Consider the following 16,309-nt stretch of genomic DNA (forward strand, 5'->3'; position numbering starts at 1 on the left):
TTAGCGCATGCAGCAAGCCGCGTGTGTCGCAGTTTGGTCTTGGATGCGGTCCCCGATGGGATCCAAGAGGCACGCAAACCCGACAACCTGGGTTTGCCTCCTGGGCTCGGACCAGCGGGGAAGGCGGCACAACAGCCGTTGATTCGGATGTCCCCCTCTCGACAGTGATTGAAGTTAACGTAGCGTATGCAAGCTGCCTCCCATTTGGAAAAGAGCGAGGACGAAACCAGCAACAAGACTCCAACCTTGGCGATTCGAGTCATCCAACCGAACGGGAAGACCGCTTCAAACCCCGCAGATAGCCTCAAGTCACTGTTGCTTATTCCTTGTTTTTCCCTTAGCCGAAAAGGGATTGGAAGCGGGAGCCCCCAACATCACCGCTCCAGGGTTCTCAATATGGACGATTCCATCGGTTCGATGGATCGTCTGGAAAGCTGCAGTGTGCATACGATACCACTTTTTGACTCAAATTTTCCTGGCAGAGTCTTGCTCACGTAGATCTCCGCGAACTTGTCAGCTTTGTCGGGCAGGGCGCTGCGGTGGACTGCCCGGAATTCAGTCAGAGGCGTCTGCCAACAAGAGCTCTCGCCTGATATTACCACATCCAGGCGACTTCTTCGGTCTTTGCCAAGTGGGGTCGAGTTCAGTTTGTCCCTCCCGACGACGTGGACGTATCTTTGTCCGCCGGCAAACATCACTTGTCAATCCCAGAATGCAAGGAGTCGGGAACCCGCAGCACATCTGCCTGGCGGTGAGTGCCTTCAGGGCCAGGCCTAGCTGTTGCTATCGATAATGAGCGAGGGTGGAAGCGTGTCTTGCTTCGAAGACAGATTCACAGTGGTTGTCGGCCTCAGCAGGCTACAGGAGTGCCACCAGGATTCCTTTCCGCTCCGTGCAGCTGCGCTTGTGCAGCTCTCCGCAGGGCTGACCATGGAGTGCCCCTTGTCTGCGCCCCGATCTTTCACACATTCGGGACATCAACATCTCCAACCGTCTCTCATTGATCAATGAGGCGCTTCTTCGCATAATCAAGATACCCTGTTGGCACTAAGCATTCGGGCCCCGTTTCCGGTCCCGCGCTCGAGTCTTCCCTATGTAATGATTGGACTGGCCAGGGAGCGCGGTCGGAGTGACTTCGACGCCACTTCGAACTCATTACGGCCAACAGGTCTTCTCATTGCGACGTTCTCGACAAGAATTTCTTCGCTGCTTTTGGGTCATCGACACACGCTTGTCGTCCCTGGTCGCGGGATGGACCGGTCCTCTTGGTATCCGGCGATCTTCACCGTGCCGGTTGATGCACTTCGGCCCGGGAAGGGCCGCCAGGGCGTGGCTTCAGCAGCCTCGACAGGAGCGAAAAGCTGTCCGGTTCACCCCAAACCTGCCTTGTGTGTCCTGGGACTCGATAACCCACCTTAGTGTCAGATGTGACAAGTCGCCAATCCGGCATTCTGCGGCTTGCTGTGTCTCCCGGAGATGAATATGGGGGGCAACCGAGGGCTCGCTGAAATCGCATTTGCCTAAGGGGCCACTCGAACCTGCCAAGGTACAGGAACTCTCTTAAAGCTGATGTCAGGACTGCTTTTGAGCTCCGCATAACAAGGTATTTTTGGTTCTAGGCTCGTCACTCCTTGCCACACCAAAGCTGTTTCGACAGCAGGTACTTGTTGCCTGGCTCTTTCCAGTTGTACCTCCATTGCCCATGAAAAGTTGACTGCTTCAGCTACTTGCATCTTCAGGCGCGCCATCTCACGTTGGATCCGTGATCGCAACAGTGGTTCTATCCTAACACTCCATACTTTGACTTCAGCTTCTTACTACACGCATAACGGGTCGGGAGGTCCTGGCCCTTGCCATTGATGGCGTGCCAATCTGTTCAGCACGCCACGCAGCAGTCCAGTATACAAGCCGAATTTGCCAGCACTGGCACGTACTGAACAGGCAGAGGCACTGTTGTACTTGCTTTCAGGGTGGTTCGACGTAACCCCACCCCTGACCACCTAAGCCCAGAATGCATCGCCACCATCAGCACAATCGACACTTGGAAACCTACACGGTAGAACCGGGAACCGAGACCGGGTTGTACTACATTTTGGTTGCCAACGTACGTGGGGAGCTCCCACCCAGTTCATCCCGCTAAGTGTGGCTGATCGGACGCGTCTAGCTCGCTCATCGGACGACTTGGAGGGATCTAAAGGCATTTGCTTCCCAAGCCTGCGAAGTGGATCATGCTGAGGTTTACCCTCCGACCTCTGGTTTCGTTCGGGTAAAGGGCCGGGCCAATTTCGAGAAGGCAATCAGTAAGCCACCCCTATCTTTATCCGTCTTGCTCTTGTCCCGCCCTAACAATCAATGGCAGGGTATCTCGATGGCAACACGCTCGAGTACCGCGCTCTTCAGGCGGATGGGAGGAACTTGAATCAGCCGACTGTCGTCAAGCTGCCTCCAAACGACTTCCACGCGGAGAGAATCCGTCGAGGTGGTAGTGTGAGAGTGTTCGACGAGCCCGACGCTCCAGCCTTAGACCCCAATGTTTCTCCTGAACCATTTTCCCACGGAACAAGCGCTGGAAGTGGGAATTCATATTTGGATTACCAGGGCAGCGCCAGCTCGGCACTCGACGCAGCGCCACAGGCAGACGTGAAGTGGCGTTATGTTATGGCTTCCTCTTATGTCCCCGACGAAGACTACCAACCGGCGATGCCGAGCACAACCCTCATATCATCTGGCCCCATGGCATACCAGGTGATGGCACCCTCGAACCACGGCTTTATCTGGCCGGTGGCGACCGGTCCTCTCCCCACAAGCACCCCGTCTGTAATGTACCGGACGGCCCCAGGCCCATTGTCCGTCATCACCCATCCCGCGGCGGCACAATACGACGCCTCCGCCTCAAACTTCCCGCCAGGAGCCGCGTACAGTGTGGAAGGACAAACCTACGCCAGATATTACCAGCGGCCTCCCGAAGGCACGAGCTACTTACCCTGGCTGCCCGACGCAGCTGCATCGGCGCCATCACAGCTAGAACAGATTGTCACCACCACCACCTCTCGCAACATCAAAGAGCAACCAGGCGCCGCCGCCAAGGAACAGCAGCGGAAGATCGTCATCTACAACCTCGAGCGCGAAAACCTCTCCGAGGCCGTCGTCATGTCTCATCTCGTCCGGCTCACAGGCATTGACACAGCAACACCAGGCCAGGTCGAGAAGATCGAGCTGTCTGCCAGCAGCAGCGGGAGGCCAAGGGCCTTTGTCACGTTCAGCGCGGCAGGACTAGCCGCTGCAGCCGTCGCATCACTAGACGGGTGCGTGGTGGGCGGAAGCAAGTTGTCGGCGCGTGTGCTCGGCGAGGGGAGCACGGCACTCGGAGGAGTCGGCGGAGGTAGCCGGCGTGGGAGGCGGATGATGCAAAGCAAGCCTTCTTCGGGTGCGGGCGCATCATTATCGAGGTTTGGGAAGGACGCTGGCGGGTTGTCGAAGCCGTCGCACTCACAGGGGCATCCGTCGTCATTGGGAGCTTCGGGCTCTCTTGGGTCGTCGGGCTCTAGCGCCTCGATGGCTGTGGCTGTGAGAGAGGCCGGCGTCCAGGAGAAGAACAAGAAGGAAGAGCGTCCTGTGATTGTGGATGGGAGCGGAGGGCGGTGGAAGAGGAAAATGACGCCGGTTGTGGTGGATGGGAGTGCTGGCGGGAGGAAGGTGAATGGAGGGGAGCGAGGTGCTCGCTAGCGGGTGGCGTTTGGTTCTTTCACATCTTTCCTCTTTCTGGGTTGAGCCTGGTGCAGGGTGGTGCAGTGCGGAAGAGGGGGTTGAGGAGTTGAGGAGTTTAGGGGAGTATAGGAGCGGTAGAGAAAAGGGGAATGATGTTGTTGTGCTTGGGGTGCATGCTGTTGTGTAGAGCGGCAGGGAATGAACCGGTTGCGGAGGGTTTGGCAGAGGATGAATCCTTGGGGGGATGACATCAGGAGGAGAGTTGAGATGAAAAGGAGTACCTCTTGAGGAACAGGGACTGTGTCACTTACGTTGGGCTTCGGTCCACGAACAGCATGGAAGTGATACAATCTGCAAAGCGCCTACGTTCGAGTAGCACGTCACTATCCAAGAATCACCGCCTTGGTCGGGTGAAAGAAAACGTGACCTGGACCGCATGGGTTATTGTTCGGGCCCAATGTTGACACACGACGGTTTCGTTCCGTCTCTTGCCCGCTCCGAGTTATTTCCCAAGAGCCGCCAACAAGGATGAGAAGAACATAGTTTAATTACTTTAGCCTCAAACACCACAGGGCGTGTGGCTCAGTTGGTAGAGCGTTCGCTTAGCATGCACTGGTGTATGCGAAAGGTCCTGGGTTCGATTCCCAGCTCGTCCATCACATCATTCCCTAAGGTGTGTGGGATTAACCTTTTGAGTCTTTTTGTGTCACGTTGCTTTCCACGTAGGATCGGAAGGATGTATGTTCAGTCTGTTGATGTGCGAGATAGTGGATGGCAGTTCACGATGGCGAGCGACAGTGAGATAAAGCAACGCTTGGGAGTGTAGAAGGCGCGCAGCTGAGTGAGGGGCGTCATCGCCATGATCTTGCGGTGCTGTAAGCTAGCGGTGCCCAGGACTGTTGAGTCCCAGTTCGATTCTGGGCTGGCGTTCCCTTCTCCTCTTATCCGCACAAAGCTACCATAAGATGAAACAGGGAATAGGGGCAAATACTAATACTAGCTAGCACCTTTAACAACATACCTAGTAGGTCAGATATCATGTACCCCGTCCGTTACCTCCTCTGCGTGTCACTCTGCTTTCCGGCGTTGCTTCAGTCGGTCTTGTTGGAAACGGATATAAATGCTCGTCAATATATCGTACACACATGTCCTCGTGAGTGGGAATAAAACGCTAAACCGTCTGTGAGATACAGGTCAAAGATCAACCGCTTCCGCAACATAAAATCACCATAGAAAAATCGCCACCCTTCTCTCCCTCACCCCTTTATCCCAACATCCTTCTTCAGCTCCGCGACATCAATCCCCTCCTTCCCAAGCCGCGCAACAAGCATGGTGCACTGCCCCTGCAACTCGCCGACCCGCTCGCGCAGCATGTCGACCTCCTTGCGCGCCACGTCCCGCTCCGCCTTGACCCGCTCCAGCTCCATGGCCAGGTTGCCGCGCTCCTCACGCTCGGCCGCCTTCTTGCGCCGCGCCTCGGCCTTGCGCTCCTCGGCCGCCCGCTTGTCGGCCAGGCGCTGCAGCTCACGGCGGAATTTCTCTTCCTGCTTCGCTATCTCTTTTTCGTGTTTTTCGCGCAGCTTGGCCAGCGCTTGGTCGTCTTTTTCCTTTTGTTTTTGCTTGGTTTCGTCGGAGGCCGAGTCACCTTTGCTGGCGGCGGCGGCAGCCGTGGTGTTGTTGTTCTTGGCTTGTCTGCGGGCCTGGGCACGCTCGAGTTTTTCTTGAGCTTTACGCATGCGGCTTTGGAGTTTGCCGAGTTCCTTTTCGTGTTGGGACTTCACTTGCAAGAAGGTTGCTGACGGTGTCAGCGATAGGGTTTGTGCGTCCTGTTCCGAGAGAGTTGACGGTGCGGAGTGGGTGGAGGCCCCGTCGGTTGGCGAGGCTGTCTCGGCATTATTGTGATCTCGAATTGTAGACTCCGGGTGGGAGCCCTCTTCGGCCGCGGAGGCGAAGCTGGCTTCTGACGTGTCGCTCTCGTCGTCACTCCTGTCTGAGTCAGTCAGTTTGGGGGCGAATGCAGCTACCCTGCTGGCGACAGCTGAGGTGGCCATGCCAAGAGCACTGCTGACCATGCCGTAGATTCCGCTGTTGTTGGCGGATGGTTGCTCCCGAGGCTCAGCTTCTCCGTCTGGAAGGTGGTCTTCGGCCGATGTGTCTGTCGGGAGTTGGCCGGGTTGTTCCTGGGCCGGTGACTCTCCGGTCGTCTTCGTTTCCCGCTGATCAGAATGAGACGAGATTGATTTCGTGAGGTCGTCCATCGTCTGAGCAGAAAGCCACTTGAGAAACTTCCCCGCGTCGTTGATGATCCCTCCTGGTGTCCCCTTCTCGACCATGAAGCGGGGAACGCTGCCGCCCGGGTCACTACGAGTAACCATCAGCCACTCGATTGCCATCTCCGTGTCTCCCTGGTCGCCGTCATCAGCCAGCCGAGACGACGCAGTCCTGCCCTCGCCCTCCGACTCGACTTCATCACCCGTCGCCCGCTTCGCAGCCCGCAGCACCGCCTCCTTGCTCCTGCGCTCTCCGTCCGAAGGCCTCTTTACGTCGTCTCTGTTCAGATCGATCGACGATCTGACCTTCCGCAGCGGCTTGTCGACAGGCACCTCCCGAATGAGCTCGACCGACTCGTAGGTGCCGCGGATGAATCCCGCTCTAGGCGGACAGTCGGGGTGATCGCATGGTCTCGAGACAACCATGAACTGTCTCGGCGCCCGGGCTCGCTTATCCTTCTTCTCCCCTTTGGGCGTCATAATCAGCGCGACAAAGTCCCTGGGGGTTGTAGGACCGGGAAATCTCGCCGAGACATGATAGACTACCGCGCGTAAGCGACTCCTCATCACAAAAACTCAATCATTAAAGTACTTACCATCCATCCTCCCGGCCTCACACTCGATCGTCTCAACCCTCCTCTCAGCCCCAATCCCCCTGATATTCCCCGTCCCAGGCTCCTTTCCCGGCGTCTCGGCAACCCTGTCCAGGGTGGCTTGCATCTCCCTCCGCAGCGCCGCCTCCCACTTCTCGAACCCGCCCATGCCGCCGCCCTCGGACCGATGCAGGCTCCTCCGTGCAAACCACGCGTATTTGCCGTCCTTGGCCGCCATCTTGTACATGGTGATGGAGTGCGGGTTTCCGCCCTTGTCGCCCTGCGGCACCTTGAGGTCCTTCCACTCGCGCTGCAGCTTGCGCACCGTCTCCTTGTCCTGCTCTGTTCTTTTCTGTACCAGTTCCTCTTTCACCGCCGCGCCGGTATCCCCCTTTGCGCTTCCGGAAGAGGAAGGGGGCCGGACGGACGAGTCGGTGTGGGATCTTGCCCGTCCGCTGGACGGGTGCGTGCTCGATGAGACAGAAGGTGGGGTGGGAGTCGGGATGGAGTCGATGAGGAGCTGGGCTTCGCTCAGCGTCGTGGTGAGCAGGTCGGCTAGGGAGGACGGGTCGCGCTGGACGATGTCGCTTGTCCAGGAGATGTGGGAGAGGGATTTGAAGGGGGCGTAGTGGGACATGTTTCTTTCCTTTTATTTTCCTTTGCCGGCGTTTCTTCTTTCAGTGGAAAAGGAGAGTATTAAAGGTATACGGTGTTGAGGATGTTGTGGTGTGGAAGGTAGAAATTGGCTTCGTGCAATACGTAATGGCTGTTCTGAGCGATCGGTGCTCCGTATGGTCGGGATATAAGGTACCGGGAAGGGGGAGAATGAATTTCAAGAGGTCGGTTTTGTGTGCTTTCGTTGTGTTGGGTTCAATTTGTTTTGTAGGATTGGCACAGCAGGGGCTCAACCTTGTTGTACGCGTCATCCAGGAACCAACTGAGCAGAGTAGCTGGCACAAACTTGAATGCTCACAGCGAACGCGGACTTGAAACTTGAAGATAGCGTAGTTTTGAGTATCTGGCCTGAAATTACAGTGTAAGCGGTTCCCGAATCAGGTAGGTAGGCAAGGATCAAAGTTGGCCATGTTTGCTCACTAGACTGACGTTAATATCTCTGTAACCTGCTCCAATCTTCAGCGCTGGAGCCACACGAATTGATGGGCGGGATATTGGTCTCCAAGTCAAGAACTCTGTGGAAAGATTGTTGGATCCTGCTTTCAACACTTGAAAGCAGAAGCCGACTTGCTTTGATACCTAAGCACACCGAGAACAATGAACCGATACGCGTATACCTGCTCCTCCTTTTGAAACCGCTCACATGGCCCTGAACTATGGTTGGGTGGCTTGACGTCATTTCCAGCCCAAACGTCACTGAAGCAGGGGCACCTCCTTGAATCGCGGGGGATCGTCATGCACCAATATGTAAGCTAAACCTCAATTGGATTCAACTCATACACCAGCAAAAAAGGGGTAACTCACCCCATGGTCGATGACTTGATGGCTTCTCAAACCGCCATACCTCCCCGGTAAGTTTACAACTACAAAACAACGCATGCTTCGCCCAGTACAGACTACACTCGTACAATCGAACCAAAAGTCCCGTCCATTACCCCCAGTTTGCACTCATCCCAACGCCCCCTTGGTGCCGTTCCATCGTACCGCCGAAACCAATATCCTAGCCCCTCCCACAAAGCAAACCCAAAATATTCCCCCTGGCGTAGCCTCTCTCCCCTCTACTGCATCGTCTTCAAGAACCCATCCAGATCAAAACTCTCCTCATACTGCGTGTTATCCCATAGCTCGCCCAGGCCCTCCAGCCAAGCCGCCTTCTTGCCCGGCTGCCTGACATCGCCCGTCTCGATATCCACCATGTCCTCCTCGCGGCCCTCGAGGTTTTCTTTGCCCTTGTTGTCCGAAATGAGACTCGGGCCCGATTCGCCGAGGTTGAACAGATCCAGAATCTGATCCGTGTCCATGGTAGCCAGCCCCGCGTTCTGCTGGTTAACCACAGTGCTGGCGACGTCAATCTTGAAGCGCTGCAGACTCAAAATCTTCTCCTCGAGCGTGCCGCGCGTGATGAGCCGGTACACGTTGACCACCTTCTTCTGCCCGATGCGGTGCGCACGATCCATGGCCTGCAGGTCCCTTTGCGGGTTCCAGTCGTGCTCGACAAAGATGACCGTGTCGGCGCCCGTCAGGTTCAGGCCCAGACCGCCGACGCTCGTCGTCAGGAGCAGCACGTCGTATGACGGGTCGCTGTTGAACTTGTTGACGATGTCCTGGCGCCGGTTGGCCTCGACCGACCCGTCCAAGCGCAGGTACTGCACCGACGGGAGCATGCTCTTAAGCACCGTGTTCTGCACCATGTCGAGCATCTCCTTCATCTGGCAAAATACGAGCGCCCGGTGCGGTTTGATGGGCGTGTATAGCGGGTCTGACGAATCTTGGCCTTCGATGCCAATGCCGCAGTCGACGAGGAGATCCCGGAGAGCCGTCAGCTTCGGCGCGTGTGCCGGATCCTCAAGGCTGGTGTTCTGCTTGGCCAGGAATTTCTGCGTGTCTTCGTATGCCTTGTGGCCTGGTTTCATGACGAGAGCCGGCGAGTTGCAGAGCTTGCGCATGTACTGCAGCGCTTGGAAAATGTGCTGCTTGGCTTCCTTGTCGTCTTTACCGGCTTCCTCAGACAGCTTCTTGCCCTCTCGCTTGGTAAAGTCCTCGAAGAGCTTGAGCTGCAGGTCGCTGAGATCGCAGTAGTAGTTCTGCAGGATCTTGGGCGGCAGATCGTCCAGCACTTCTTCCTTGAGACGCCGGAGGAGGAACGGCAAAACCTGCTTGTGCAGCGCCTCGATGGCTAGCGCCCCGGCTTCTTGCTCCTTTGACGACGCCTTGCTATACCGACTGTTTGCGATTGGCTTGGCAAACCGGTCAAGGAAGACTTTCTCGGCACCTAAGAAGCCCGGCATCAGGAAGTCGAAGAGGGACCATAACTCCAAAACGTTGTTCTGGATCGGCGTGCCGGTTAAAATCAGCCGGTGATTGCTGGCCAGTCTCTTGACCGCCATTGTGATCTTGGCCTTCGGGTTCTTGATCAAATGACCCTCGTCGAGAACAACGTAGTTCCAGTTGTACTTCTCAATGACCTCAATGTCATTTCTGCAGACGTCGTACGACGTGATGACAATGTCGGTCTTGTCCAGCGCATCCCGCACGGCTTTGCGCTCGGCGGGAGGACCCACATACGCCGTAACGCTGAGGAACGGAGCGTACGTCTTGATCTCCTGCTGCCAATGCCCGGAGAGTGTCGGGGGGCAGACAATCAGAGAGGGGAGCCTTCTGACATCGGGCGCGCCCGTCTTGGCAAATTCTTCAGCCCGCTGGTGATGATCGCTTGCCACGATGCATATCGTCTGTAGAGTCTTGCCCAGACCCATGTCATCACAAAGGATGCCGTGCAGGTGGTATTTGTTGAGGAAGTGGAGCCAGTTGACACCCTCTTGCTGGTACGAGCGGAGTTCAGCTTTGATGGAGACGGGAATCTGGAACGGCTCGACCTTCTTCGGGTCCAAGAGCTGAGCGATGAACGTGCGCTCTCGGTCGCGGCCCTTCAGCAGCTCCTCCGACAAGCCTGGCGGGTCAGGGATACCAGCCTCGAGCGGGACGAGCTTCACTAAAGTAGCGAAAGACGTGGTAGCAATTAGCCGAATCTGATTGTCCGAGTCGCTCATTCGGCCGAGTACTGGGACAATCAGAAAAATGACGTAGGGGAGGATGGCATCGCCCATGACAGCAATGAGGTGGTAGATGACTTCAATGGCGCCCTGCCGGAAGCTGAGATCGAGAGGGTTGTTGATGGACGGGAGGACCTTCTCCACCAGCGCAGTCATGGCGTCGACAGTGATGACGCTGCAAATGGTCGCCATGCACTTAGCCGCCATGTAGCGGAAGACCGACAGGTCGGATCGCAGAGCCTGGATGACCAGAGGCACTTGGCGCATGACGAAAGGATGAAGAGCGGAATGCAAAGTAGGAACCATTGTCCGGATAACCGAAAGAGCGTCGACGATTTCCTGGCCGAACGTGTTCTCCGGATCCCTAGCTTCAGCCGGCAGCTCGCCCGAAAAGGCCTTCACAAGAGGTTCCTCCATGAATGTCTGCAAACTTGGGACACGGGCAAGAAGCTCGGCGCCAAACGTCTGCGAGAGTATCTCGAGCGCTTCTTTGGCACCACGGCGGGTGATGCGGGCCGCCCTCGCCTCCCGTGCGAACTTAGCGGCGTCGGGGTGGTCAACGCGGTCCTCCTCCTTCTGCATCGAGAGGATAACGTTGGTCTTGTGTGCGTGGCTGGGAAACTCGGGTGTTTCCGCAACTTCGACACATGAGAACTTTACTAAGTTCGATACCACCTTATCGGCCGGACCACGCCGGCCGGAGTCGGTGAAGAGCTGCACCAGACGTGCTATTGTCGCCGCCGAGCGGCCTTGCAGCTCTTGATTCTCCTCCGTTTTAATGCTGTCCATGATGGCCTTGATGAGAGGGCTCGGCTTCTTGGGAAGGACTTTCATGGCAATCAAGGCGCAAGCGGCCGCAGCCCGAATGCGGGCATCCCGAGCTTCCTTGGCTGCCTTTGCTTCCTCAATCACGGCCACTGTCACTTCACGAGCTTCATTGAGCTGCGGAAGGACGATCAGTCGCTGACCAGGCACCATGGCCTTTTTGAGCCTGTCAAAGTCATCCCCCACAATCTTCTCGGCGTTCGCGATGGAAAATGCACCAGGGCCAGCTTCTGGCTCGCCTTGACACACGACAGCGAGACTCGGCAATTTGCTGGGGGAGACCTTGCCGTGGTCGCGGAACAGGTTGACGAGCTGCTGCGACTGGGAGCGAACCCGCTGAACGTAGCTCACCAAGTCCCTATAGTGCGACGGCCGGTCCTGGTCAATGATCATCTGCAAGGGTTCAATGAAACGCGCGGCGGTCTCGCTCGTCCCGCAATTTTTGGCGTATTCGTCAATGACCATGGCAGCGGCAAGCTGGGTCGATGCGAATGGGGAACTAAGAGCCTGCATGATGCAGCTGTCGTACGTCGCGAGGCTGGAAGGCGGGATCAGGGACATGATGAGGCCCATAGCCTTGGCCGCCGAGACACGCGAGCGGACCAAAACGTCCATGCCCACCAGGTCCACATCGCCCTGCATCATATGGCCATCCACATCGTGACTGTGGGTAGCAGCCGGAACCTCGTCGACCTTGGTCGACTTCCTGCGCCGCTTGGTAGCCCTCTCTCCTTCGGGAGGCGACGACCGCCTGCTCGTGTGGGGAGCAGCGCCAGGTAACAAATACGTGCCACCAGACGGCTTTTGGAAAAGAGCTCCGTTCATGGGGATGGGGTGACGTGGGACACCGATGGGATGGAGTGCCAGCTGCATGAGCGGTTCTACATGCGCCTCGAACTCATCCGCCAAAACGGCTGGATGCTTGGCGAGGTTACGCACAAGCGCCGCCCACAACTCGAGCGACATGGCGAGAGTCTCCTGATCCCTCTCCACCACAACGTTCTGGAAGACGAGGCGCAATAGCCTCCCCTTGAGCCAACCCTTGGACGCATCGCCGTCAAGATTCGCAAAAGTCATCAAGGCTTTCAATACGGCAAGCCGCACCGAAGTGATGGTGTGGCGGAGGAAGGGGTAGAGCCGAGGAACAAGGAGAGTAAACGACCTCTCCTCATCTTGGGAAGCTGAAAGCTTCATCGCTTCCAAGACTTCAGGGAAGCTGCAAAGGGTGGCAAGCAAGTCCATGATCTTGCCAGTCGAGGCGCTCAGGTCGTCGCCCAGGTTGGAAAGACTCTCCCACACGATGTTGATGAGGCCCTCGAGTGCTCCTCGGCGCATCATGACAAATTCCTTGGCCATCGGGATCAGGGTTGCCGCACTAACCGAGCGGACATCGTCGTCAATGTCGCCAAGGCCTTTCATGACGGAACGGATAACACCGTCGATCATGTCTCCATCTTGGAGAAGAAGGTCCTTACGCACAGCAACGACATACCTCAAGCCCACCATGCCTCCATGGCAGACGGCCCAGACATTATGATCCAATTGCAGATCTTCTTGCATCACCATCCGGTACAGCAAGCGGTAGACGGCATAAACCGACTGCGCTGGGATGTGACGGAGGACCGATCCAAGGGTTTGCCCAACCGTCTCTCTAATGGGGGCTACCGATGTGTCGGAGCTGTAGTCGGTGAACTTGTCGAGCATGAGCACGCAGCAGAGGCGGCATGCCAGGTCATCTAACCATTGGCGGTTGAGCTCGTTGTTCTCGCTGCGCGACTTGTCCCTGCGCCTTCCGGCACCCGCGCCGTGGACTCGGATGATTTCTCTCAAGCCCATGGCGGCGCCGTGGCGAGTCTCCCACTGGGGATCGAAGAGATCAATTTTGAGGAAATCGCAGAGGCGCTCGTACGGCCATTCGGCACCTTCCAGGTTCTCGTCGGCCTCGAGCTCCGATTTGATGGGGAGGAGGGGTCCTTTAAATTCGGACACAACCTTGGTGTCCTCGTCCACATCGGCGGGTCTGTCGAGGCTGAAGTAATCCGACATCTTTCCGTTCTTCTTCGAGTCGGCATCCGGCATGGGTGCGTCGTCGGCGAATCCGTCGGAACCTGCCGTTGTCGTCCGCCGGAGGGTCAGATCGCCGAACCCGCTCTTTCCCTGGGCGGCCTTCTGAGCCTCCCGCTTTCGCTTCCTCTTGAGAACGTTGAGTTGTCGCGTGCTCAACTTACTCTCGTCCTGATTTTGGCTCTGGCCGTCGTTGGCAATGCTGTCCTGTCGTCCAAAGCCGTTTGCACTTTCGTGCGGAGTTCCCGGACTGTTGGCATGATCGCTGATAACTGGCATCTCGTCGTCGTCAAAGACTCGACCAAGAAGCCCAAGCCTGCCGTTCAGTGTCTTCTTCTGATGGGCGAGCCGCTTCTGTGGGTCTAGGGAAGCGAGTCCAAAGTCCACCGGGCCGCCACGGAGCAACGGCCGCCCATACCTGAGGATGGCTGTGACGTCAAGGGTGTCGAGCTTGAAGAGCTCATCATGGTCAAAGGCAAGATCTTTTTGCTCCTCCTTCTTGACAAAGCCATTTTCGCCAGCCGGGTCTGCCGGGGGGGACTTATCGTCGAAATTAGGGTCATAGAGCGGCGCGTTCTCGACGATCTTCCCTATCGCTTTGGCAGCAGTGTTCCTGGTTTCCCATTCCTTGTGCCGGAGGTATGGGACGACCCTCGTCAGCAGGTTGAAGAGTTCTTCGGGGTGCTGCTTCTGCCAGTCAGCAAGCTGGTTGACAGCTGTATCCCGAATCAATCGGGTGCTGCCGGTTTCGAGGATGCTGAGAGAGAGAGAGAGAGGTTAGTATCAAAAGTCACTCGAGATCAGCATTGAATTGTCCAAAGAAGCTTACGTAACGAGTCGGTCAAGCCTAGAAACAAACAGGTGTTAGTACAAAACAAGACGAGTTGATACAGGTGTGATGGAACTCACCGAGACGCCATTCTTGTTTCATGTCAACGATGTCGTGGTACCACTAAAAGGCGAAGACCATGGCACTGCGTCTTTGTTAGCTACCACGTCCGACATCTTCTAACCAGAAATAACAAAACGATGCTATTGGGACGTAAGACAACAGCAAGGCTAGGATTGGCCAGTTATCTCTATCTTCACATCTCGTGGTTGCACTGCAACATAAGAAGCAACAGCAACTTCATACCGAAACCTGCCCAATAGGGACAAAAGAAAATGGACTGCCAGAAGCAGACCGACGGGTTGATCTGGGTTACAGCGGCCCAGCTGGTCACAGCTGGCGGCGCTGATCAAATCGGGTGTGGCACTGACCTGGACTTGGCCGAGAATGCAAGTCTCGGGGAGGTGTGTTTGTGAGCTTTGAGAGCGCCTTGACTCGTTCGATTCTTTATGCGCTATGATAAAATCAGCCAAGGAGGTCTCACTGAAGATGCAAAGCTTCGCTTCCATCTTGTAAACCATCGCGGCGAAACAACAGGGATACCAACTGCTTAAGTACCTATCGGTGAAGTTAAGGTGAAGAAAAGGGTGGGTCGGTACCCCGGGTGAAGGTGCCAAGTGTTAGCGGCTGTGCACACGCTCGCTTGTTGATGTAAACTAAGATGAATTTGCCAGGTGTGACGGGCTGCAAGTTTGTGTGGGCGGGGTCGGCTGGTCAAGGCGGCAGGGCGAGGGAGCGCAGTGACACTGGGAGATTTCAGGTGGAGGGCGTGCGGGCTGTCTATAAAGAATATTGGTTTAAATTTATAGACAGCGGGCTGTTCCCAACGCTCCTCCCGGGATCTTGCGCGTTTTAGCGCCATTCTTTGCATCCCTGTCCCTGCGCCGCCCATCCACAAGTCCCGTGCCCCTTCCCCAGTCATCAGAATTCATTGACACAAATCCATGGAGTCGCGTTCATCCAACCCAAACAGTCTGCTGGCAACATAAGAACCTGGGAGCTGGAGGTCTGTAAATACCTTAATCCGTACTCCCTTTCCTCACATTTTCCCTGCGCGTAAGAATAATATTATTCCCCCGCTGCAGCATCAGCAAGCCAGCACTCCCAGGTCCGCCACTTTCTTAAGTACCTGCCACCCTGGAACGTGTTCAACTTGTTGGATCATGTGGGAGCTTGTTGGCCATGTCGCTGCCTTTATTGAACGTGTGAATCAGACGGCCAGCCAAGAGAGCCTTTTTGCCAGGCACGGCAGGCCAACCGTTGCCGCCCGTTGAACAAGGCCCCCGCTTGATCGCAAGCCTGCCAAAAGATGAGATGTCAGATCATTGTTGACTTCTCCTGTTGTCTGAGCCCGGTAATTGCATATTGGAATGGGACACGGCAGCTTACAGTTCTCACAAGGCAGGGGGGCAAACATGCCTCTGCCAACAAGACCTTCCACATTTCTACCACATCACTAGTGTGTTAACCATCCCATCACACCATCATGCCATCTTACGATTTTCCGGATCACTTTTGAACGGAGAAAGGTCCTTGGTGGAGCCTAGGATTTGGAGACGCGAGCTTCCAAATTGCCCGACGATAGTTGTCAATCGTGAATGCCTGCCTGGTTGGCATGCCGTTGGGCTGCATTCGACATGCCCATTTTATAGGTAACCAGGGCCTGCTGCTCGGGGCTTAGTCTGACAGTTCGTCTGCAAAACTGCCGCCAGCCTCCCGTGTTTTCATGGGTAGGTGTTCTTATCCATATACCCGTTCTTCTTGAGTTGCTCTCCATCTGTATGAGGTTAATATCACCTCTTTTCCTCGCTTCAACAGTTTTCTCATGTGACGACCGGTTCACAGCTTGCCATCTCATACCAAAGGCGACTAGTTGAGGTAGACGGGACTGAATGAGCTAAAAACAAGCAAGATGCACTGTGTGTCTAAACTGACCTTTCGATCGGGCTCAAATCACGTGATGCTGCTTTTGCCGGTGCCTCCAAATCGAACTGGCGCAACGCCGGGCCTGGAAGTCAGGACCCACAGGTGCGACTGCGCGACAGGACGAGACGCGTTTCGGTTCCCCTCTGCAGTTGTCAAGCCGCGATTTATCTCGAGGATGGCTCGAGGATGCATAGCAATTACACCCTATCAAAGCAATCGGCCACGATATTGACGCAAGCCTACACTACTCAGAGTACGACTGGCCGCGAACTTATTTCCTTTCATCTTTTAACTCGGCTGTTGAGT

At 56.1% G+C, this 16,309-nt stretch overlaps 3 protein-coding genes and 1 non-coding gene across 4 annotated transcripts; 2 read left to right on the forward strand and 2 right to left on the reverse strand.

Annotated features, from left to right (window-relative positions):
- Positions 1-2,011: 2,011 nt before the first annotated feature.
- Positions 2,012-3,726, forward strand: N657DRAFT_681456 (uncharacterized protein; the record flags this gene model as incomplete). The annotated part of the gene is made up of 3 exons (XM_062796387.1): positions 2,012-2,104; positions 2,165-2,300; positions 2,360-3,726. 3 exons carry the CDS (start codon positions 2,012-2,014, stop codon positions 3,724-3,726), a joined length of 1,596 nt encoding a protein of 531 aa, XP_062647122.1.
- Positions 3,727-4,279: 553 nt separating this feature from the next.
- Positions 4,280-4,364, forward strand: N657DRAFT_t90. The gene has a single exon. It is a non-coding gene; the product is annotated as a tRNA-Ala (tRNA).
- Positions 4,365-4,585: 221 nt separating this feature from the next.
- On the reverse strand, positions 4,586-7,560 carry N657DRAFT_690965 (uncharacterized protein). Its single transcript, XM_062797074.1, has 2 exons — positions 6,575-7,560; positions 4,586-6,520 (listed from the first exon to the last, which is right to left on the reverse strand). Exons 1-2 carry the CDS (start codon positions 7,206-7,208, stop codon positions 4,965-4,967), a joined length of 2,190 nt encoding a protein of 729 aa, XP_062647123.1. The 5' UTR covers positions 7,209-7,560; the 3' UTR covers positions 4,586-4,964.
- Positions 7,561-8,304: 744 nt separating this feature from the next.
- On the reverse strand, positions 8,305-14,108 carry N657DRAFT_681458 (uncharacterized protein; the record flags this gene model as incomplete). The annotated part of the gene is made up of 3 exons (XM_062796388.1): positions 8,305-13,945; positions 14,018-14,035; positions 14,098-14,108. 3 exons carry the CDS (start codon positions 14,106-14,108, stop codon positions 8,305-8,307), a joined length of 5,670 nt encoding a protein of 1,889 aa, XP_062647124.1.
- Between the last annotated feature and the right edge of the window lie 2,201 nt (positions 14,109-16,309).

This window comes from Parathielavia appendiculata (assembly GCF_033297405.1).
Source record: "Parathielavia appendiculata strain CBS 731.68 unplaced genomic scaffold N657scaffold_7, whole genome shotgun sequence".
NCBI classification, from domain to species: domain Eukaryota; kingdom Fungi; phylum Ascomycota; class Sordariomycetes; order Sordariales; family Chaetomiaceae; genus Parathielavia; species Parathielavia appendiculata.